General features: G+C 41.1%; 1 protein-coding gene across 4 annotated transcripts in view; it reads right to left on the bottom strand.

The window, feature by feature from the left end:
• Positions 1-23260, bottom strand: part of sgsm2 (small G protein signaling modulator 2) — a 94922-nt gene that overhangs the window by 12384 nt on the left and 59278 nt on the right. The window contains exons 1-10 of one of the 4 annotated variants that reach the window (XM_019259384.2): positions 16748-17787; positions 13123-13290; positions 11330-11397; positions 9719-9867; positions 9407-9541; positions 7542-7666; positions 7280-7347; positions 6954-7117; positions 5145-5277; positions 4744-4881 (exon numbers count right to left, since the gene is read on the bottom strand). In XM_019259384.2, the coding sequence (XP_019114929.1) occupies positions 4744-4881; positions 5145-5277; positions 6954-7117; positions 7280-7347; positions 7542-7666; positions 9407-9541; positions 9719-9867; positions 11330-11397; positions 13123-13277 (1135 nt within the window). In that variant the 5' untranslated portion in view covers positions 13278-13290; positions 16748-17787. Of the gene's footprint in view, positions 1-4743; positions 4882-5144; positions 5278-6953; positions 7118-7279; positions 7348-7541; positions 7667-9406; positions 9542-9718; positions 9868-11329; positions 11398-13122; positions 13291-16747; positions 17788-23260 lie in introns of those variants that run through there. The other 3 variants (XM_019259381.2, XM_019259382.2, XM_019259383.2) reach the window with 3 other exon arrangements.

Here is a 23260-nt window from a genome sequence, read left to right as displayed (position 1 = left end):
TATGTTCTGTGTTCTTACATATTATGACATAGGTCCCTCAGCTCAACCATAAATACATCTTTCCATGTATTGTTCTTTGTTGTTTATGACATCACGAGATGAGTAGATGGATGAAAGTTTTACATGTTACATGTGAGAGCTGGAAAAACAAGCGTAGAGAGGAAACCAAAAGTGGAGGGGGGAACGGTTCAGGAAGCAGGTACGGTGCTGTGGGAAAGACAGGCAGAGAAGATGCAGGGAAGCCATGCTGGTTCAGTTCATTCAGAGAGGAAGCAGAGGAGACAGCAGAGCTCAGGGACGCTCCAGACAAACAGGCAAGAGGAGGGAGGTAGAAGAAGACAAGTGAGGAAGAGAAGGATTGATAGAAGAGGAGAAGGCGGGGACGAGGCTGACGCTCAGGCCATGCAGGATGCATAAAGCCAGAACAAGACAAGAGACATCAAAAGAAATAATCTCAGAAATAACAGAAACAGATGGACACCAGTAAAAGGGCACACAAAGGGGAGGAGAAAAATCATAAAAACTTCAACATTAAATAAATGCTCTTCACCTTAATTCTTCAGGTTGGAGCTGATGACCTGTCATAAATATGAAGCTGCGCTTTGGTCGTTCAATAACCCCAAAAAAACAAATAATATTAAGAACGAAAAAAGCGAACAGAAAAAATGCTGGAGCGAGACCGACATTTGGCCTCCCCCCTCTTTACTTTAGGACTAGACGTGATCAACAACTGGTTTTGGGATCAGTAATGCAATCCTGCTCACACAAGGACTCCACGTCTCTACTACTGCGGAACCCCACAGGACCGTAATGAGAGGGGTGGAGGAGGGGGCGAGGGGAGGTGGGAGGGGGGTGGCAGGGTTAGTGAAGAATTACAGTGAACAGCATCGCAGCAAATGACCACACAAACAGAGGAGAAACAACTGAGGAAGTCAGAAGAGAGAGAGAGAGAGAGAGAGAGAGAGAGAGAGAGAGAGAGAAAGAGAGAGAGATAGATAGAGAGAGATCAAACAGAGGAGGAGACTTGAGAGAGGATTTTCCATCACAAATACGCAGAAACACAGAGTCGTTCTTTAAAAAAATACAACCAAACGGGTGCATATTTCCCATGCAAAAATCGTCAAGCATGTTGCAAGTGAGAAATGAAAGGACAAAAAGAAGGAAACAGAATTAAGTCAAATTAAAGGAGTGCAAATAAAGACTAAGCAAATTATCAAAGAGATTCTTGGCCACGATAGTGGAAACCCAACAGTGCTGAGGCATGCTTCAAATGCTATACCCTTTCATAACTGTAAGGCAGTCAGCACTGCAAATCCCAGAATGCAAAGCAGCCAGAAAGGCCTTGAACTAGATGAGGAGTCCTGGGGAAGTCTGAATCTATGTAGCAGTGATGAAACCAGGTGACAGACGTGTCCAGTCACTGTGTTTGGCAGCACTCTTCCTAAAAGTCTGTTCATTTGGCAGTGTGTGCTTCCAGTGTGCGTTTCACAGACTTGCATAAGAATTCCTGTCAAGCAAGTGGATTAAACTGTGTCGCTGAGCGGTGGGAGGAGAGAGAAGCGACAAAGAGAGAGTGAAATTAAGCAGGAAGGGGAAGAAAGGAGTTTTTTTTTTCAGTGACGGCTGTGGCATTAACTATATGTCTGACAATATCTGTGACAAAGCTGTCATTTTCTAAAGACAAGATGTTATTGTATCAGATTATAATGTCGCATAAGTGACAGAAAAATGAGAACCTACAGAGCAAATCTAACATCAGAATGACTGAAATTTTATTTTTATTGTTGAATAAATGCTATGGAAAAGTTGGATGAGGCTACCAATGACTGTGAGTGTGTTTTGTTTGGCTTTGGAGATAATGCTATTAAGATTGATTAAAAGAATTCACCTGACTGCCTACTGACATGCTATTTGTAACTATTGCGTCAAGATGCTGCTAGACTTCCTCACTTTTTGCTTGTTCTCCTCCACTAACACTCTTCACCTGCCACTTCACCTACAATGATGATGGTAACAATGCTCTACAAAGATCTACATTATGTCATTGGTATTATATGTGCAGCACTGGATACTGTACTGACACTTCAAATTTGACATTGGTCTTTGATGATTCATTGATACACATAACAATATAAGTCTCTGATAAAGGCTGCTGTGCAACTGACGGAGCCATGGAAGATATGTTGTGAACTTTAAAGCCTCCTTTACACCCCGACACAATACAAATTTATTTAAGTAACATTTCTTAAGTCAGGCCCCTTGTTGCTCTGTTGCTCTCTCCAATAACAGTTGAGTAAAACTCAGTCAGGACTCATCAACAGGCAAACAACCAAATTTTGAATTTTGGTTAAAATATAAAAAGACACATCTAAAGTTACATAATGTAAGCAAAACACAAGGTAACTAGCGAGCTAACTTGTCTACATCAATCGATAGCTAGCAAATGAGAAATGACAGCTAATGTTAGCGTCACTGCCTAATAAGCACTCCGCATATGCAACTCTAAAGTGAGATGCTACATTAGCTACTTCATTATTATACTCAACACGAACTTCCTAAAGAAAGTGTTTATTATCACATCTAATGTATAAGCATAAATGTAAGACACACACACACACACACACACACATATGTATATGTATATATATATATATATATATATATATATATATATATATACACACACACACACACCACACACACAACACATATATATATATGTGTATATATAAAATATATAATATATTATATATATTAGGGCTGTCAATCGATAAAAAAATATATAATTAATAATCGCAAAAATTTCTGTAATTAATTATTATATTTATATTAATTATTTTATCAATAAATTAATTGCATTTTTTCGGAGACTGAAGCTTATAATGAATATTTTTTCATGTAAAATGATCAAATAATGTAGAATAAACACAGAGAAAGTATATTTAAATTCATTCATTTTATTGGCTTAAGGTGCACATTGCACAGTGCAAATAGGAAAAAGCCAGAAGAGGAAATATACTGACGAGTGCCACACTCCTGTAGTGTAGACTGGCGAGGTCCTGTAGAGGTAATTTCAGCAGGGTGTTTTGCTTTGAGGTGATATATTAAAGTCGTGTTGTGGAATTTAAATTCGGCTTTGCAAACTGTGCAAATTGCCTTGTTTTTGCAACGAGCCGTCGGGCAACTTTTTAAAATGAAATGTTCCCCCTAAAAGTCCGTCCTTATCCATCTTCCCGCCATAGACTCTCCTTTAGTTAGGATAGATCATAGACATATATACATAAACTCTCCTTAAGTTAGGATAGATCATAGACATATATACATAGACGCCTCATTGAGCAGGTTGGTCCGTTGCTGCGATACGTTAACGCGTCCGCCATATGGATGTGGCAGATCTGCCCTAAACTAAAACAAGCAGGGCCGGTTTTAGCTATGGGCAATGTGGGCGACCGCCCAGGGCGCAGTCCCTCGTGAGGGCTTTAAGTTAATGCCCTTATACACCCATTCACACACACACTAATATATCTGGGAAACAAAGCTCTACTTTGCTACATCCAAAATGGCGTCGACGTCGACGTACGATTCAGCGCTCAAAAAGGTTATGGGTCAGCCGCCACCGGAAGTAAACAAAACCGCGTTAATTGCGTTAATGTTTTTTAGCGCGTTAATTGTTTAAAATTAATCACCAAAATAAATTTTGACAGCACTAATATATATATATATATATATATATATATATATAATATATATATATATAGATATATATATATATAATATATTAAATATAGATCAACACGCTCCACGCCTCTCTCTCTATATATATGTGTGTGTGTACAGAGAGAGAGAGAGAGCGAGAGACAAGAACAGTTTTCAGTTAGCTTATCTAATGTTAGCAAAAGTGGTGCCAAGTTATTAATGCTAACTTAGGCAGGAGGTTCAATTGAGGAGAAACATTTAACTGGGTTGACTAGCTAATTTGCATACATCCATAGTTAGTTAACTAGCACTTTGTTAGTTTTTGCTGTCTACTCAGCTTTTTTCAACTGTTATTGCAGCACAGAGAGAAAATGGGGCAGGTCAAGTGTTGAACTGTCAAAGCTACATTCATGCTTTTGCCAGAGAAGTTTCACTGCTATAATCAAGATTTTCAGTCACTTCCTTTCATTTTGACAGATATAAAAAAACAGAGGTAACTTTTCTAAACCATTCCTTATTCTGTGTAACACATTTAAAGGAGAGTCACCTCTGCTGTTTTTTGCCCTAAAGCATCTCCTTTTGTGCTGGAAAACAATCTGACAGGTTTCTTAAACTTAATCAAAGTTGTTGGTATAAAGTTAGAGACTGTCAATTGTCTTAGTGACTGATGGACTCCTTACCTATCTGCTGAAGTATAGTTTATTAATGCTTGTATTATTTATTTAATATGGCTGCTATATGATGTGTATCATTCTGTCATCCCAAAAATGTTAGTGTTGATCAACCTGAGCTTCCCCATGTCCTTGTCAACACAGCCAACCCCAGCCTATTCCACACTGTTGGGCTCAGCCTCAGGCAGCACACACACAGGCAGACGGAGCTGAGGGAGGTGGGGTTGGGAGAGGGGAAGGGAGGAGTGCCTGAAGGGGCATGATGAGGGGTGGGAGGCGGGAGGGATATCTCAAGCCGGGGGGATGAGGTCTCAGGAGTGGAGGTGGGGTGGGGTGGGGCAGTGGGGTTGCGTGGGTGTGTTAAGGTGATAAAAACCTTTCATGACATTAGGGTCTGTGAGGTTCCGCGAGCAGATCATTGAGATCATTGCATGGAGCCTATCTTCCTCTTCCTCGTCATCGTCCAGCGACGGAGCGCGGCTGCCCGTGGTGTGGTGGTAGTTTATAGTGACTGCTTGCACCAGTGGGACAACAGAGAACACAGTTAGAACAGTGCCACCCTACAGACCTCGGGAAGAGTATCGTGGAAAAGACACCACACTACACCCCTACTTTGTAATCACATCATGGGAAGACAAAGTTTAAGCAGATATGCAGTACTTCATTCTCAAAAGACAAAAGCAGTGTTAACTGTAGATGGACGATTAAATTTTTCTGTGCGCAGATGATACTGCCTTAGGGATACTCTGTGTGCATGACAATGTAAGTGTTACTTACTGGCATCGTAGCGGTATCCAGGGTAGACGATGCGGAACACGTAATCAGCAGCTGTCTCCTCTTCACTGTTCCTGTCCTGGTCGAGGAGTCTGGCAGCACTGCTCCTCTTCCTCAGTTTAGGGAACACTTTTCCCTGAAGAACACACACAAATGGATTTAAGTGTACAAGAGGAAACTTCCACTTTGTTTTAAGTCATTAAACAGAAAAAGATCATTTCAGATGAATGTAATTTGGTTAGCAAGTTGTTGTTGACAACAATGGAAAAGTGGTGCTAATATTGATATTTACACAAAATGTGATATACCACATTTGAGTTTATAGAACACCCAACTAAGATGTAGTATCTAATATACAATATATATGTAATATTAAAGGAGACCAAACATTAAAGCTGCACTCTTTTGGATAGTGGGGTGGCAAGGAAACAAATGGTAATTATCAAATTGTGGTCATCTAGACCACCAAAATCATCATTAAATACAAAAACCCAAAGTTACTGACCTGAAAAGGACATGTGACTTATTTTTCAGTGCAAGTTTTAACATCCATTAAATGTCCAGTGTGCACATTTAGAAGGATCTATTACTACAATCTAACATTCATTTTGTTTTCATTAGTGTATACAGTGGTCCCTCGTTTATTGCGGGGGATACGTTCTAAAAATAACCCGCAATAAACGAAATCCGCGAAGTAAGTTTTACAATTATTATACATGTTTTAAGGCCGTAAAACCCCTAACCACATTTTTACACGCAGAACACACGTGCGGTTCTCACTTAGCCAATCAGGACGCAGAACACAATGCGCGTTCATACTGTACAGTACGCTGTAAAAAAAGCATGCAGAATTACACTGAAAAAATCCGTGAAACAGCGAGTCCGCGAAAAAATGTTTCTACAGTAGCCCAGAACAGACAAACTAAAAAGACGGACTCTAGATAGGGAGTTTAATGTTTTTATTGTTTTTATCGTTTTGTATTCATGTTCATCGTATTGTTTTCATGTTATCACCATCTCCTTCATGCTAGGAAGGAGATGGTGATGCAAAGGGCTGCAATCAGCAGCTACGCCTCTAGAAATAACTCTCGAAAAACTGGACCTTTAAAATGAAGAAAAAACACTGATCCAAGACCAAGTGATCCCAACAGCAACTAGATCTGAGCTCATACACTCAGACACAAAGGAACTTTTAACAAAGTTTTGCATATTTCACAGCCCACTTCAATCACACTGTGCATGGTCCATCTGTATGCTTCCATTGTTGTCTTCAATTTCAAATGAATGCATGCAAAAATGTGCATGTAGTAAAGTGAATGTTAACTAGCTTCATACACATGAAGCCAACATAAAGAATACATACTGTAGCCAACTGAATCAGCCCAGGAGATCACTACAATGATATTTATTATATAATAAATATAACACTAAACTGTATCAGTATCAAAGATCATTGGATCCCTGGACTCCCTGGAGAGAGCTTCATGAATGCTGATTACTTAACTGATGGCAAATTGGCTTCTCCAGTAGGAAAGCAAACACAGTTGAGACTGTTCCAAACCCCCTTTGTAATTTAGACTTGTATGTTATGCAGTCACAACACTGCAGCTCACACTGTATATCTGTACCACTTGGTGTGGTTGCATTTGGGTGAAGGTTGCTGGTCTAGACAGTTTGAGAAGTACTTTGGACTGGAAGTCCTCACTCTATGAATTTGTGTACATCTTATCTGCACTATCGACACTGGCCAGGGATTCTTATAAATGTCGCTTTAAGTTTAGTTGTTCATACAGCTTGAACAAAGTGACACACCTTGCCTTTCTGTGACCAGAGGGGGGGCTCCAGCTGACCCCGCGGCAAAAGGCCTGTTTCCAGACAGGAGAGGAAGGCCAGGAGGTGACCACCAGGGGGGAAGTGGAGCGGTGGCCGCTGGATCCCATCCTGACTGACTAGAACCAGCGTACCACCACAATCAGCTGTCAAACAAAACACAAAACATTATCCAGGAATGTGATAGGAAAAGAAAAAGAGAAATGGGACAGAATAGATATGACATAATTTCATGACAGAACACTCTAATATAAGGGGATGCAGTGTGACAATGAGGATGTATTGCTAGAAAGTAGCACAACACTCACTGCGTTGGTGACAGTGGATACAGACTATCTGGCGCAGAGGGACAGTCAGTGCATAGTCCCAGTAAATACTGACACAGAGAGAAATGTTTTGGATTAGTACAGTGTGTAAAATGAAGCCTCGGAGGTCATTGTTAGTGTTATTATTACATATTTTTCACAAGGAGGAGTTAGATCATTTATATATTATCTATGAATTCTGTTGGACTCAAAAATCCTGAGTCTGCCACTGTCTCTAAATATACAGTGGCTGTGTTTTGGCTACCTCTTCTCCAGGTCACAGTCTCCCAGCGTGCCATTGATGAGCTGGTTGGGTGTCCACTTCAGGGTGAGGTTATCCCCAGCTTGGTGGAGGGACAAGTAGCCACGCAACACCTCCATGTCCTTCTTCTGCCATGAAAGAAGGAAGAGAAAGAAGAAGGAAAGACACGACGAGAGAGTCGGGTTTTAGAGTTTGGAGCACAAAACAGAGAGGAAAACTGTTCAACCACCTGAAAACTTGCTTTTTGGACTGTCATTAGCTTTCTTTGCAAGAACTAAATGAGAACATTGATACCACTCTCGTGTCTATATGTTAAGTTTGGAGTCATGGTGTCCAAAGTTAGTAGAAGTATGCCTACTAATACCTCTACAGCTCACTAATCAACACACTGGATCCTGTTTGTTAAATCCATGAATGAACAGAACTATAAAATACATGTATTTTATATGGACTATGGTTGGAAATGTTCCGGCATTACAGAAGCAGAGTAGAATCATATACGGTAACATTTAACATGCTGCATTTATCTGTATGAGCACTCAGTCATGTGTGTTAGCATGGCTCTGTCAAAGGCTGAGCGTTGTGGGAGGCAAATATGTGCTCATTATACATTCCCAGGGTCAAACATGCCAGAGCTACTTGGCAGCGCAGAGCACATTACAGACAGGAGAAAGACAGCTTTCATTTCAAAGATCACACATACAAAATGCTGTGTGTGCGCGCAGCACTATAATAGATGAAAATAACCATAATTTGCAATTTATCTGTACAGCAGAGTGGGTGCAAAGTGCTGTACTGCATGTATGTAGGTCTTTATATGAAAGCAACACTAGCTTCAGGGCCTCACAGCAGCACATGAAGACCTGTTTCATCTGATTTCAGTTTTTATCACAAATATTACATAAAGTCAAGATGCAGAGCTCGGAGCTCGAGGCACAGTGTAGCTGTAATACTGATATTATGTCATTTATTCATAGTGTACAGTTAGTGCAGTTTACAGATCGATGTAACATGCTGACAGTGCCTACATGTTTGATCTATGACAGCAGGAGATCACTGCTTTAGTTATCGTCTGATGTCTAAACTGATGCTTTCTGAAACACACTAAACAGATGAAGTCTTTATGAATGTTTATAACTGTTGTCAATAAGTGTCATTTGGTCAATTATGTAATTTTTAATACAGGATTGATACAGAAAGCACGTTGAACACAGCTGAACCAGGACCGAGGCCAGTTTGACAAGGAGTCCAGTACCAAGGTGGTTTTCTTGCCAGGTTTGGCTCCTGGCATCCCTAACCCTAACCCTAACCCTAAATCAGCTACTAGCATACCGTATATATCCATGCTAACTAGCTAGGGCAGTTGATGAACCTGACAAAAGCTCTTAATTTGTTTTTATGCACAAGTTAAGGTTTATTTGTGAGTTTGAACGTCTCATGAGAAAGGCCCAATGTTTCCAGGAATACAGGGTTATTGTTATTATATGACTTATATTGAAAAACAAAAAGAACTGACCCTTTAACACACATTTCAAATGTAGCACAGACACTGTGTTGGTTCTGTAAAATTATGGAGGAAATTAATCAGATTCCAGTAGATGGTCAGACAAAACAGCAAAGGTTCTGTATAGAAAAGCAGCCGTGGGGTGGTCCGTAGCGTAGTGGGTTGTGCAGGTGCCCCATGTATAGAGGCTAGAGTCCTCGCTGCAGTCGGCCCCGGTTTGAATCCCGCATCGGACAGCCCTTTACTGCGTGTCATTCCCCCTCTCTCTGCCCCCCGCTTCCTGTCTCTCTTCAACTGTCCTGTCCATTAAAGGCATAAAAAGCCCCAAAAATATACTTAAAAAAGAAAAGAAAAGCAGCCGTACCGGTTGCACCAGCACGTTGTTTTTGCCGTAGAGAAGGTGTGTTCTAGAGTTTTGGTGAAGGGACTCCACATACTCCCTCGCTGACGCAGCAAAGCGGTCCTCTGACATGCTGCCACTGGACTGCCTCTTACGGATCTAGAACAGAAAAGATAGAGAACGTTTCTTTTCTAGAAGATTCTTATACAACTAACTACTTTTACAACAACTCCCATCCCATCCCACACATCCTCAGCGATCACTCCTACCCACCCCCGTACACCAGCATCTCCCTGACGACTGAAGCAGCTCAGCTAAATCTGCCTCCACACTCACCCCAAGAGCAGGCCTGCGGCCAGCTGAGGTATCTTGGCCCCGGTGGGCCCCGTGGATGCGGTGGCGTTGAACCAGCTCGTTGGCTGAGGGGTCTGTCCAGAAATGATCCGACGTCTTCAGTTTGGTGTACTCCAGAGCACAGGGCCCCACTGAGAGCACAGCACACACACATCAAGACCCATTAACCAACGAATCCATTAACCTGATATGTAATCAGCCTCAGCCTTGGAAAAAGACTTGAAAATAGCTCCTTATTGCATTAAATGAATTATTATCTATATCAAAGAGTCAAGGTTGAATCATTTTACAATATAAGCACATTTGTTGTGTATACCAACTATTTTCATCCATGGATTAATCCACATTTGGTGCTCTAATGAATATTTGGGGCAGCAGGACAAGTCCAAATACTACAAAACTACAATGTGTGTGTTCATGAGCACACACATAGCACAGAGAAATGAGACATATCAGAGACTGGCTTAGGATACATTCATTGTTGGTTTTGGTCTTTTTATGAGTTTGTTTGCAATACAAAAATATTTAGAATATCATAATCCTTTAAGTTAGTTTGAAAACTGCAAGTCAGCAAAACCCACTAATAATCTGATCTGTAATTCCAGTTTAAATGCAGCTGGTGTTCTTCAAGTCATCATTGAAATAGGCAAACAGACAAATGTGTAAATATCACTGGTTTGAACTGACTTTTTCGGTTTTAGCTGCACACTACATTATGTACTGCCTCTATGTTAAGAGTGTAGAAAATATGGCCATAGGTTTAAGTATGCAGATTGTTTTACACTGTTGCATCACAATGCATCCCACAGCAGAAAAGGAGCTGCACACAGATAGAAAAGACAGCAGAAGGTTGCGCAACGTACAGCAAAAAAGAACACATGGGAAAATATTTCATTTCTGCAGTACATTAAACGTTTGCCTGCCACAATGGGCTGTAAGCATTAGTGCCCAGTAAACAATAGTATTAGTATGATTGTAATATTATAACATTTGGACACAGTTATGTATTTCTGTCCCAGCAGCATTTCCTCACTTGTCCACCAGGTGTGCGCAGTGTGTTGTGCTGCTCTGCACAGATGTTGCTGATCCCTCATCAGCCCTGCTTTGCCGCTGATATCTGCTTCATGTGAACCTCATTAGTCAGTGTGGATTAGCCAGTAGCAGTTATGTTTGTCAGATTACAGAAAAACTCTCAAACACTCAATTGTCTTCAGACTTGGTGGTGTAGCATGAGCCGAGGACATTTGAGGGTATGCATCCACATATATAATGGTTGCACCATTTCATAAAAGCCTTGGCAGAGTTCTGCGCTCTCCAAATGTCCTTTTAGTTAACCTTTGTGTCTAGCTCCTGCTGCCTCACTGTCAGCCTTTAAATTGTTTACTCTTACAAATAGTTCAGAGATTGGTTGAATTTGTGTCATTTTTATGACTGCAATTTCTGGAACGACTGTTTACTTTGTTCACCTAATCGTAATCGTTGGTTTAACATGAATATAGGAACATTTGTTCTGGATCCTGTGCTTTGGTACTTTTTGTGGCCTCTGGTAATTTGGACAATGCTGACAGTTAAAGCACAGTGTAATATACTCACCTAGTAGAGCTGCCAAGATTGGTCCGAACACTGAGTCATGCATCAGAGCTTCCCTCTCATAGTATTTACTGAAGAGATAAACACACAGAAATAAGTGAATCAAAGGAAACCTGATTAAATGTCATCTGTTTCTAACAAGGAGTCCACCTGCTGGGCTGTATATGGTATATCTTCTGCACATGATTCATTTCCAAGAGAGCCTTCTGCAAAGAGGCTTCATGCCTTTCAGACTGAATATGGAGTAACTCTGTAGTGTATCTTTGGGCTTAACTTTGGATATCTGCTATCACAAAGCTGATAAACTTTTAAGATCACCATGGCTGCACTCATTTTTCAAACAGTAGACACTGGATTATGCCATCCTAACACACAAAATAATGATTATTCAAACTCCAAATGAATGCTGCTGTTTCTGTAATTCCCGACAGGTTCTTAGCTTTCTTGGTGCACAAAATCACACAGCTAATGATTACCCAGAACGCCCTTTTCTGTATGAGTTTGCAGAGACATTTACATGCACGTCTATCACAGTTATCTATTTTATATTACTGTATCCCTTCATATCCTATTTCCTGCCATAGTTACCCATGTCCTAGTGGATATCACCACATCACGTCATATCATTTTAAGTACTCTTCTGCTGCATCTGATTCCATCACATTTGACTGACATGTAACTTAGAATTCTGTCTCTTTCATGTGAACATGCTTTGGTTGCATGCAGGTGAAGAGTCCGTGCAGATAACTAATTGTTTATATATATATATATATATATAATCTTTATTGCCACAGTCTGCACATAGCCTCATATAAAAGTGCAGATACATCGAAGACCGCAACACAACCACAAAAAGATCTCAGATACAGTACTTCTACACACATCCCGTGCACCTACACACAACAGTAAACAAGGTGTTTTTCTGAGTGACTGCAGAGGGGACAAGACTCCTGCTCCACCCATATCCAGGCGAGGGATCTGTATCTGTGACTGGATGGGAGCAGGGTGAAGAATTGGTTAAGGGGGTGGCTGGGGTCATGCACTATACAGTGTGCTCTGCGTGTAATGACTTTGCTGTTGCAGTCTGGGGTTGGGGGTGGAGAGACCGATCATTTTGGAGGCATTGTGTGTGATGTATGTGAGCTTGTTCCTATTGGAGGCAGTTAAAATGAAGAAACAGGGAACAATGAGAGTGAGGTTGGATTAAACCTTTCTTATTTTCTTTCTTATCCACATTCACATGCAGGTATCTGCATATAAAGATTAGCCAAAATGTGTCTTTCTTGGCCACACTGGAAGCCCAGAAACATTATCTGTTGCCAGGATTGTCTACTATGCGACTTAATTTCTAAGGGGCAGACAAAAACCTCGACATCACCCATGGACCCTTTGATCACAGTATTCTTCAATATTTGCCCAAACAGCACCACACAACACTGCTCATGTTCTAAGCTGGATTTTTCTCTATTTAAAAGGTGTGATTCACATGTCACATCTTGTCATGTCTGTGAAGCCCATCATTCCACTTCATGTCTGAGGCTTTGATCAGTGAAGTGGTAATGCATCATCACTGCGGCTGATGCAGCATGAGTGTGGATAGCTTGTTGAAGCTCACAGTGGTTGTCAGCCAGACAGAGCACAGAACAAAGCCACCAGACTGCGAACACAGGAGGAGAAAGGAACACTAAATAGGCAATTCAAGGGACTGTTCATCATTCAGCTACAACAAAGCCTGTTGTGGAGTGCTGTGAGTCACTGCTGTGCAACGTCGGGGAGCAGAGGATAAAACAAATCACCTGGAGTTGTCCACGATGTACTGCACTATCTTGTCCAGAACTTTCTCAAAGAGAGCTGTCCGGACCCAGATGTGTTTTACGGCCTGGGCGGAAAGGGGCTGAGGGGGGCAGCTGGTGGTGGAGGAGCCCTGTCTCCTCAGAGGTTCATGGCCCATGCTCTGGGTTCTCCTGCAGGGCACAAAGCACAATACTATTAACCAACACTATTACGGAGATAGGTAGAATTCAACCCAAATTACATTTACGTTTCCTTTACAGTACTTGCATGTTTTTCAGGTTAGAAGAGACGAAACTGAGAATAAGATGTCCTTTCTCTGAACGGACTTCTGTTTCTTTTCTATTCCATAGAATGAATGCGTTTTTATATATTTTTTTATTATTTACATCTGTATTTATTAACATTTGATTGTAAACTCAATATTGTACAACTCAGAGTATGATTATGGTGTCCTTTGAATATTGGACATTTTTTATTAGAATAAAATCTTTGAGGGAAAATTGAAATGAGACGAAACTTAAATCCATTAATGGGTGAAAAAACAGATAATGAAAAGAAACCTTTTCAAAAAATGACGAATGTTGTTGGTGACCCTTTTGTTGTTAAGTTACAATTTGCAGCTTTTTTGAGTCTGATTAGCTGCAGTATCCAATCAATAACTGATATCCAAAAGGCTGGTAAAAGACTTCCATGCTCATGGCTCCTCAGAGCAAAAATATGAGCTTTGGGACAAGACGAGAACAGCCTCTGGTTCGAGCGATGATAACCAGAAATATCAAATAAGAGATTTGGGGTTTGTGTCTAAAGCCCAGCAGACACAGAACTGACATGATTATAAATATTTACCAATCAAAATAAGTCATAATACACATTTATTATTTATTTATTATATTTTGGGGCATTTTTCATTAGACAGTAGGGATGTAACGATACATCGTGACACGATTAAAATCGGTACAAATGCGTGACGACTCGCATCGGTTGACAGAAAAAATGAATCGCGATTCTTGGCGAATGCGAGAGAAGTAGGATATGTTGTTTTTCGTCTTTTGTTTTATTAGAAATAGGTTACGTTGTGGCTGCAGCTTCCACTGCCGCGTCTGCCTTTCTGTGTCACACACACACACACACACACACACACACACACACACACACACACACACACACACACACACACACACACACACACACGCGCAGCAGGGGAAACCGGCGCACACACACACATGCGCAGTAGTGGTAATCGGCGTCAGGCCTGACTGTACTGTAAATGATACCATAACACAGATCCTCCAGGAATTCACGATGTTGCGATTTGCAACTTCAACGCAACTTCAGTGAATCCCCGTGAATTCAGGGCGGTGTTGCAATTTTAACCAATCACCGCAACTTCCGCGCAGTCTGCACGGGGAAATAAACTCGGGTCAGGGACGGCCGCACCGTGCGGGAGCGGGAGGATCCCCTCATGGGACCTCTCCCCGGCGCTGGCTGCCCCCCGCCGGGCGCATTTCCTCCGAGGCGGTGCGCCGCGACCGGCTCTGCGTTTACAGCGCCTGGACCTCGCCGTTTCCCGGGGCCGTGGACTCTCATTAAAGGGTTAATGAGCTATCATCTTAATTGTTTTTATTGTCAGTTAGCTCATACTTCAAGCCAGGGACGAACTGGCAACCTGGCATATCGTGCCCGGTGGGCCGACGTGCTATTTTGGGGGGGGGGCTGCTCTGGTTGTTGTGGGCTGCTCTGGTCCAAAATGCCAGGGCCGATTTTTTTGTCCCAGTCCGCCCATGCTTCAAGCTGAAAGGTAATGGTCAGATCAGCTGCTTGCTGGCAGCCCTAATAAGAACACAAACTGTTTGAGAGTTTCTGTAAAGAGAGATTTTTTTCCTACAAATAAAAAGATAATTTTATTTGGTCATAATTTGTCTGTAGCTCATTTTGATTTAAAAAAAATCGTGAAAAGATCGTATCGTGAACAAAAAATCGTGACTCGAATCGAGTCGTGAGTTGAGTGTATCGTTACATCCCTATTAGACAAAGTAGAGAGTAGAAAGTTGAGAGGGAATGAGCACAGACACATAATGCATGTCTTCTGCGACCACCTATTGCTTTATTGATTTTAGGTTTGCTGTTGCCTAATAAAGTTAGTCCTCTTCTCTTCATTAGTGTAAGTGCGCACAGTGCAGCATTATTATGAACAAAATGATAACAAAAAAAAAAAAGTATCAGGAGTAGAACAGAACTGGTCAGGACATCTCTACTAGTCTCTCTATTAGTAACTTTCTAAACTGCTACACTGTAATGGGAACACATATATGTGCGCAATGACGTCAGTGATACGGGAGACGTATGTGAGTGGGTAAGACACGAATAAAGAAGCATGGTACCTGATTATTAATGTTAAACAGAAGTAAGGAAACATTACAAACTCTAAGATCTATCTGTGACTGCTAAAATGATCTGATGTCAGCCAAGCCAGTATTTATCAGACAGGTTAGTTTTTATTCACTCTTTCTATTTTTCTGTGCAATAAAGTGAAATAAATACTTGTCATACATTGTATAACTTTGATGGACAGACATGTATATTTTTCCATTTAGCACAATGCCTAATTGTCTGTCAGCGTCTGGAGTCATTCTAACTCCACAGAACAAAACTTAAAGAGCCACTTCATCAATTTAACATGTTAAAGTCCACCTGCTGGTCATCTGTGGCACTGCAGCAGCTTTGTGAGAATAACCCACATGTCATAGTGATGTCATCAGGCTTATCTAAGTGGCCAATGTGGACTTTTGAGACTAATACTGATTTTAGAGGGGAAAAAATAAATGCTGCGTACTCAGAAGGCTGCTTTCTTAAACAAATATACTTAGAGTAAGAATCAAATAGAATATTGAGGTAGAATATTCTTTTACATTGTCAACATTGCTGGTTCTTTTGTCTTACTCTGTGCTATTTGCCTCAGAATTATAAGTCACGAATGAAGCCGTTTTTCTGCAATACATACTCGAAAAAAAGTTTTTAGTACTGGATAACATATACTCACAAACCGATATGGCTGCCATAGGCCAATATATCGGTATAGACACTGGAGAGGTGCATAATGGGAAATATAGGATCTGCTATTTTTGGGTTACCAGCGTGTTGGATTTATGTGCCTGTCACAAACATCATCTGATGATATTTTACAGCACACTGTTGCATAAAGTTGCATATTTATTTTTATTTTAATCTCTCAGCTTAATAAAGAGTTGATTAATATGAATGCCAATGCCAGTTATTATCAGTCAACACAGTAGTTGGATACTTGTACCAATAAATTCAACCATTTCAGACTAAAGGTGCCATTTTATGTTGGTAATCAGCTGGCTTAAGTATTTCACGAATATGGAGGCAGACGCACAACGTCAGGCTGAAGAGAGGAGCAGACGGAGTTTGATCTCAACAGAAATCAGACAAATAACACTCGCACACACCCACTTCAACAAGCTAATGAGTGTGTTTGTGTGTCTGTGCTGAGGGGGGCTGCCACAGTCACGATGTTAGCAGTCCCCCAGCATGTGTGTGTGTGACTTTGTGTGTGTGTGTGTGTAAGGGGGTTTTGGCTAAGTCACGATTTCTGCAGTCCCTTACCATTTTGAAGAAGTGTGTGTGACAGTACTCGAGAGGAGGGGGGCATCGGGATGATGTCAGAGAAAAGACAAAATGCAAAACAGAGACAGGGTCTTATTTTTTTTTTCATCTCATGAAAAAAACAATTTTTGGACATTTATTTCATGGGACAGTGACGATATGTTCGTTTAGTTGTATTTCATTATCCAAACACTGTCTCTTCAACACTTCTAACAGGGATGATACTCTCAGTCTGTTTGTTGGTCTGGTGACCTCCTGGCCTGAACTCTTGTACCTTCACCAGGTCAAATGTCAACAAGATCGCTCATAAGCTCACTGACACAGATTGTGGCATTAATAGGCTAAACAGAATAAACAGAAAGGCTGTCAGGCTGGACTTTAAGGCAGCACACGTGCTGGTGAGCTTTGATGACTGTTCATCCCCCTATGTGTATTCTCATATCTTACATATCAATTACTGCCGTTACAACCAATATGACAGCTCTTTATGAATAAAGGGAGCTATCATACTGGTTGTAAACCTGTTGCTATGGTGATCCAATTGCGCATCAAGTTTCAACGAGTCACTCTGCTGCAGGGGGGAAGAGCCTGTAAAGACTTCACTGTATATACTGTATAGCACTGTGAAGTCAGAGGAGGTTGGAGTAAAAGCTTGTCATTGGTCTTGATCCATTTTTGCTTGTGTTATTCATTGTTTATAATCCTGTTGTAATATGAGTATGTATACTTTTACAGAGGGACAGCTGGATGACACTTAGGTAACAAGCTATCATATGTCACATATTAATGCAACAATATGTAGCTTTGTTACCATGAAATAATAGTTTTTAAATCATGTTGATGCTACACTGACTTGTTTTCAGGTGAATGGCGTCTCTGTCATTCATATGTCTGTTCTCACACTATGTAACTCTGTGCTGCGAGTACTATCATCTGCAAGAAGTAAGTAACGCTTTACAACACTAAGTCAAACACCGCCAACTATTTGACAGATTTTGGTGAAAATGGATCATATTTTATGGAGAAAATATCTTCTGGTTTTCGGCTACTCTGCCTCAACTCTCTGTGATTTACAGAGTTTTCTGATAGACAGTGAAGTAAACTGCTGCCAACTGTAGCTGCTGTTAGTTAATGTTAGCTCAGTTTGTTAGCCACTCAGAGCTCAGAGCACCGGGGGAGTGTTAGTGTTTGTACCACAGGTGTTTTGGACCACCTGGAAGAAGAAGAGGAGGTTTTAACGCTTGGGGCAAGGAGGAGCCACTGGGGTTTGCTGACGGGGAGCGGAGCCAGTGTTGTGCCAGAACCGGAGCTGGGCACATGGGCAATCAAGCTTAGCAGGCTCTATGGCCATAACGGCAGAGGAGGAAAGAAAGAAGAGGACGTTGATGCAAGAAGGAGAGAAAAAGGTAGAGTGAGCAAGCAAGAAATCTCAAGACAAGAGTAAATCTGGGACTGACTTTTTGTCGTATGTACGTAACGTAATCAGTCTATGAAATGTTGCTTCAAGAATTCAAATAATTCCATTTTGTACCTGATTTCACTATATTTCTTCATTGTCAGACATTCTGGTTAACTAGAGCAATACATCCATATTAATTCATATAATGTCAGAGGCAGATAAATAGATCTGCCAACTTTTCATTTAAATATTTCCATCAGTGAAAAAACAAATGTCTGCATGTTTTCCTGTTTTTATCTGTTTTTCTGTTATTAAGTTACAACAGAATTATTATCCGTTATGTTTTGTGCTACACACACACCCACACACCCACACAGGTGCACAGGGGGGCCTGCTGAAATTGCACTGATCACCATTAGACCTTTTTCTTTCTGTGTCTGTTTTCTTTTGTGGTTTAGCAGCACTTAGCAGCAGAATGAACTGTTAACAAAAAGGATCTGTTAAACTTTAGAGCAAATCGATTTAATCAGAGGATTCCCCTATAACATTGTAAGCTGAAGGACTACTTCATAGTATGCACACTATATTTGTGCAAATAAAACATGGTCCAGGACCAGTTTCCAATGGACACCATTATAAAGGTTACTCTGCAGGGTTTCTGACCTCAGTAGTATCTTAGTAGTATTTTTATGAGTGAGCCACACAAGCAGTGTTGGTTTCACACTACTTTATGCCATTGTACGCTGCTGCAGTAAAGCATAAGCTATGCACCAGCAAAGGCAGGGAAGAAGCTGTAAGTAAATATGATATAGACATGCATGTTTCAAACATTGAACTTTTCCTGCTTTGGAAATGATTTGTGAGGAAGAAAATTAATTCAAAATGCTTGTTAGACCTCGTCAATCCACAGAGCACCCTCATGATCCACTGAGAGAGATTCAGAGGACTGTGGACCTGAGCTGATGTTGCTGTACACTTCAAATGGACAGTCTCAAGTTTCTAATTGATGCCTGCATTGACAAGCCAAACCCGGCATTGTAGCTGCAGCTTTTAGCTGAATGAGCACAATGAATACTTTAATATCATAATAAAATGAAAATATAGCTGGAGATAATATACAGAGACTGTGATATAGCATGACCCCATTGTGCACACATCATATAGAATAGTCAAATGAAGCAGTCTATAATGATGTATTGCCTCCAAACATCTGTTCACATACTGTAAATGTATAATCTTTTTATAATTATACAAGGTTTGATCAAATGTGTACATCTCCTCTGTGGAAACATCACTTCGACGTCTGTCCTCCTCCACACTGCGCTCCGTCACCGGTCTTTACAAATTCAAAATGTCAACAAATGTCAACATGCAGCTAACAGCACTGATGACAGTGATTACAACCAGATTGCATTTTGCACTGACAAATGAATATGAATGTGAAAAGGGATATGTCAGGGTGATTTATTAAGCCAATGGATTTGCATGATGTGAATTTTCACTTTATATATACCACTCGTCGTGTTGCATTTTATGTGGAGGCACAGACTGACATTTCCTGTGTGAAGGGTGTAACAGCTACGGTTGTAGATGTATTTGTAGTAGTAGTATTTGTTATAGTGTATTTGATCTGTGTGTTGAAGTATAAACATAATATGTCAAAACTGATGGTGTGAAAATACAGTGTTTGTGATATATGAAGGGTTCAGGATGCTGTCCAAAGAATGGCAGGAAAAAGTCTGTGGAAGGAAGTTGTTGTAGACACTGATTTGATATTTTCTACTGTGTATACACTGTATTTGATATTAAAACTTTGAAGTATACGGCTGCCTTAAATCTAATTAGCCTACATTTAAAAAACAAACTAAGATATAACCTAATGGCCAATGGCTATTTGTAAAAAAAAAAAAGGTTGTTGGTATAAATTTTAATGTCTTTGCCATCTATATCAAGTCAGAGTCACACAGAAAACTCAGATCATCTTATTGGACTCTTTATATAATGAGTTTAATTTGCTTCGAGCTGGATGTTTTTTCTCCTTGAGGTGACCCACACAGAACCTTTTCCACTGTGTGGCCCCCCACCAGTTTTAAGACATATTACATTAGCACTGACTTGTTGATACGTATGAGTGAAAAACTACAAAGAGGTCTACTGTGGCCAGAATTATGCAGTCGATGTCGATCAGAGGTTGTAAACAAGCCAACAGTTGATCTTGATTGTCTAAACTACTACCTTATTAAAAGTGAGTGCACGTGGGGTGTCGTTTAGATCAGTTCTCAAAATAGTTGTATTTGATTCATTTTTAGTCAACTAATGGTTTAAAACAATGTTTCTAAAACTTTTTACACCATGTACCACCTGAGAAAATATTCGTCAAGTACCACTATTTTTAAAATCCAGCAGTGTAGGCCGACCTTGTTCAACTACGGACAGATGACGCAGGAGGAGGGTTTCTTCCTATAAAAAGGATTAATTATTGTTAGCTGTTACAGAACAGAACCGAGACAAGAACCAGAGCTCCTGAGTCCTGATCTGCGCTTCTCTTCCTTGCCATGACTGCAGTCTTGTTTAATGGATGTAGGTGCACACTCTGTGAATGAATAACGATGTATCTGTCTGATATTCAAACAAGATATTTCAGGAAAATAACATAAATAACATTACAATGACATCTTAGTTTAATGTCATTCAAACTGTTGATTTCAATCTCATTTAAAAATTTCATTAAAAAATCCTTTTTCAGAGATTCCTCCAAATACCATTTGAGTAAAGTCGCGTACCACCAGTTTATGAACCAGTGGTTTAAAAAAAATGAATGTCATTTTCAGTAACTCTGACTGAAGTCGATCCATTGTAATATGACATGAAACGTGGTCAAACCCACAGACAGAGAAGTTTACAACAGAACGGTCGCACTAACTCACACAGCACAATTTTCTATCCTTTGGTTACACAGGGCTTTGGGGTTATAGATGGTGACAGCACTAAGCCAGATCAGAGAAGACGCTCTCTCTTTGGCATGCAAGGCTGTTGCTTGGAATGCTGAAGGAGTGCAGGTGCCAGTCTATTTCAGAGTTCCCTGCTGAGCAGGGTCGAAGAAACTAGTGGCCTCCTAGACATAATACATAGATAGCTACGTGTTGATGTTCCATTAGCATGAACTGACAATAGTGTTTCCAGACTAGAATGAGTTGAAGGTAACACTAACATGGGTAAATGCTTTCCCTTTGACTATTTTGGGCGTATAGTATTTGTGGCATCATCTGTAAGGGTTTAAAGTCTGACCACCAGCATGAGTTGGTGCAGAATAGAGACCGACTCATATGCATACCTGATTGCATGTGAGAATGTCTCTATCTCTCCTTGGCCAAGCTTCAATAAATATTACAGCATGAGACATCAGGGGCTCCTGAACACTTTCTTTCCTCCTGACCTGGTGCCATTGACTTTCAGCAATTTCTCCACAGCACCATGTACTGTGGTCTTGTGGTGATGACAACTAGACAAATCTGTGAGCTCATGTTTCATTAGCTCTGGCTGATACATCTGCACCCCTGCTGAAATTAAACTGAATAGATCAACCATCATGGATCTGGTTGCAGTGTCACCGGTCCAGATTTGAAAAGTCACATGAAATGATCCGACATGGCAGGCTACCATTTGCCCTCATTTTCTGGGATCTGATCATGTGATCATTCATGTTCCTCGTGCCACTGGACTGAGCAATGTGACCAAACTGAATAGATCTCAGCTATTACTTTACTTGACTATAAAAATAAGAGCTCAGTTGTAATAAAGCGTAATTATCTTTTATTGTGTATGAGAGCTGTTTCCACAGCAGGTCTGCTGCTAGCGCTGCATGACAAAATGAATGCAGATGATATGCTAGTTTTGCTCTTTACCCCGTGTGTCAGGAAGAGAAGGAGAGGCATGGAGGGAGGGAAAGAGGGCGGTGTGTTCATCATTTATCACCTTCATCTCCGTTGGTGAGGAAAACGATCACAAAAGGAGGAAGAGTGGAAGGTTATAAAGGAATACATCACAAAGAGATAGGGAGCTGCGGACAGTGTCCACTGGCAGCCAAACAAAAGCTAAAACACAACCTCTTCACTCGACACACACACACACACACACACACACACACACACACACACACACACACAGTCCTGCTCTGCTGTAATTACTGCTCACTTCACAGCTGTAACTCTTTATTCCACTGTTGATGTCTGCTCGTATTCTCTCTCTCTATCTGTCTCGTTTCCCATCATGCTCTCTGCCTCTTTCGCTGCCAGTGGCGCAAACCCCGTTGCCACGGCAACCAGGGTACATGAGAGATGGAAGCCTGAGGTGGGATGACAGTGAGAGAGAGAGAGAGAGAGAGAGAGAAAGAGAGAGATAGGGGGTGGTGACATGCCTGTGTAAATGTGCATGGATGCATGTATGCATCCTGGTGGACGGGGTGGGGGTGTAAACCAGATCCATATGCAATAATAAGCTTTAATGTTGTGTGTGTGGTCTGTCTAGGGAAATAAAGGCCAATGAGATGTGACAGATGAACGAGAGGCGGTGGCTGATATGCAGACGGAGCGCCCAGCGTACCCGAACACATCGACTTACATCACACGACGCAGCCATGATGCTGTGATGTCTCACTACACATTCTGTCTGTTTTATTGTTTGTGCATCTTTTGTGCAGGTGTACAGATGTGTGTGCTTGGGTGTGTGTGTGCTTGTTGTCCAAAGCTTTCTCTCCTCCATTTGGAAAACTCTGTCCACCCCGGAGAGACGTGTGGTAGCCATGTGGCTCAGGCTAATGGACAATTAATGGGCTTGCAAACAGCTCAGCTAGTACCTAAGTGCCTGCAGATAAAGCAGTTTATCATACTCTGTGTGTACACACATACACACAGAAATACATATGCAAACACATGTACACACACCAACCCCCTCACACACACACACACACACACACACACACACACACACACACACACACACACACACACACACACACACACCTAGACAGGCCTGAGGCTTATCACAGTGTGTACAGATTGCTTAGCTTTAGTAAACACTCATCTGACCTGAGATTGTGTCTGCCGATGATAGTG

Source organism: Larimichthys crocea, chromosome VII (genome assembly GCF_000972845.2).
Source record: "Larimichthys crocea isolate SSNF chromosome VII, L_crocea_2.0, whole genome shotgun sequence".
NCBI lineage: Eukaryota > Metazoa > Chordata > Actinopteri > Sciaenidae > Larimichthys > Larimichthys crocea.
Note: the sequence above shows the minus strand (reverse complement) of the source record. Positions and strands in the feature narration are given on the sequence as shown.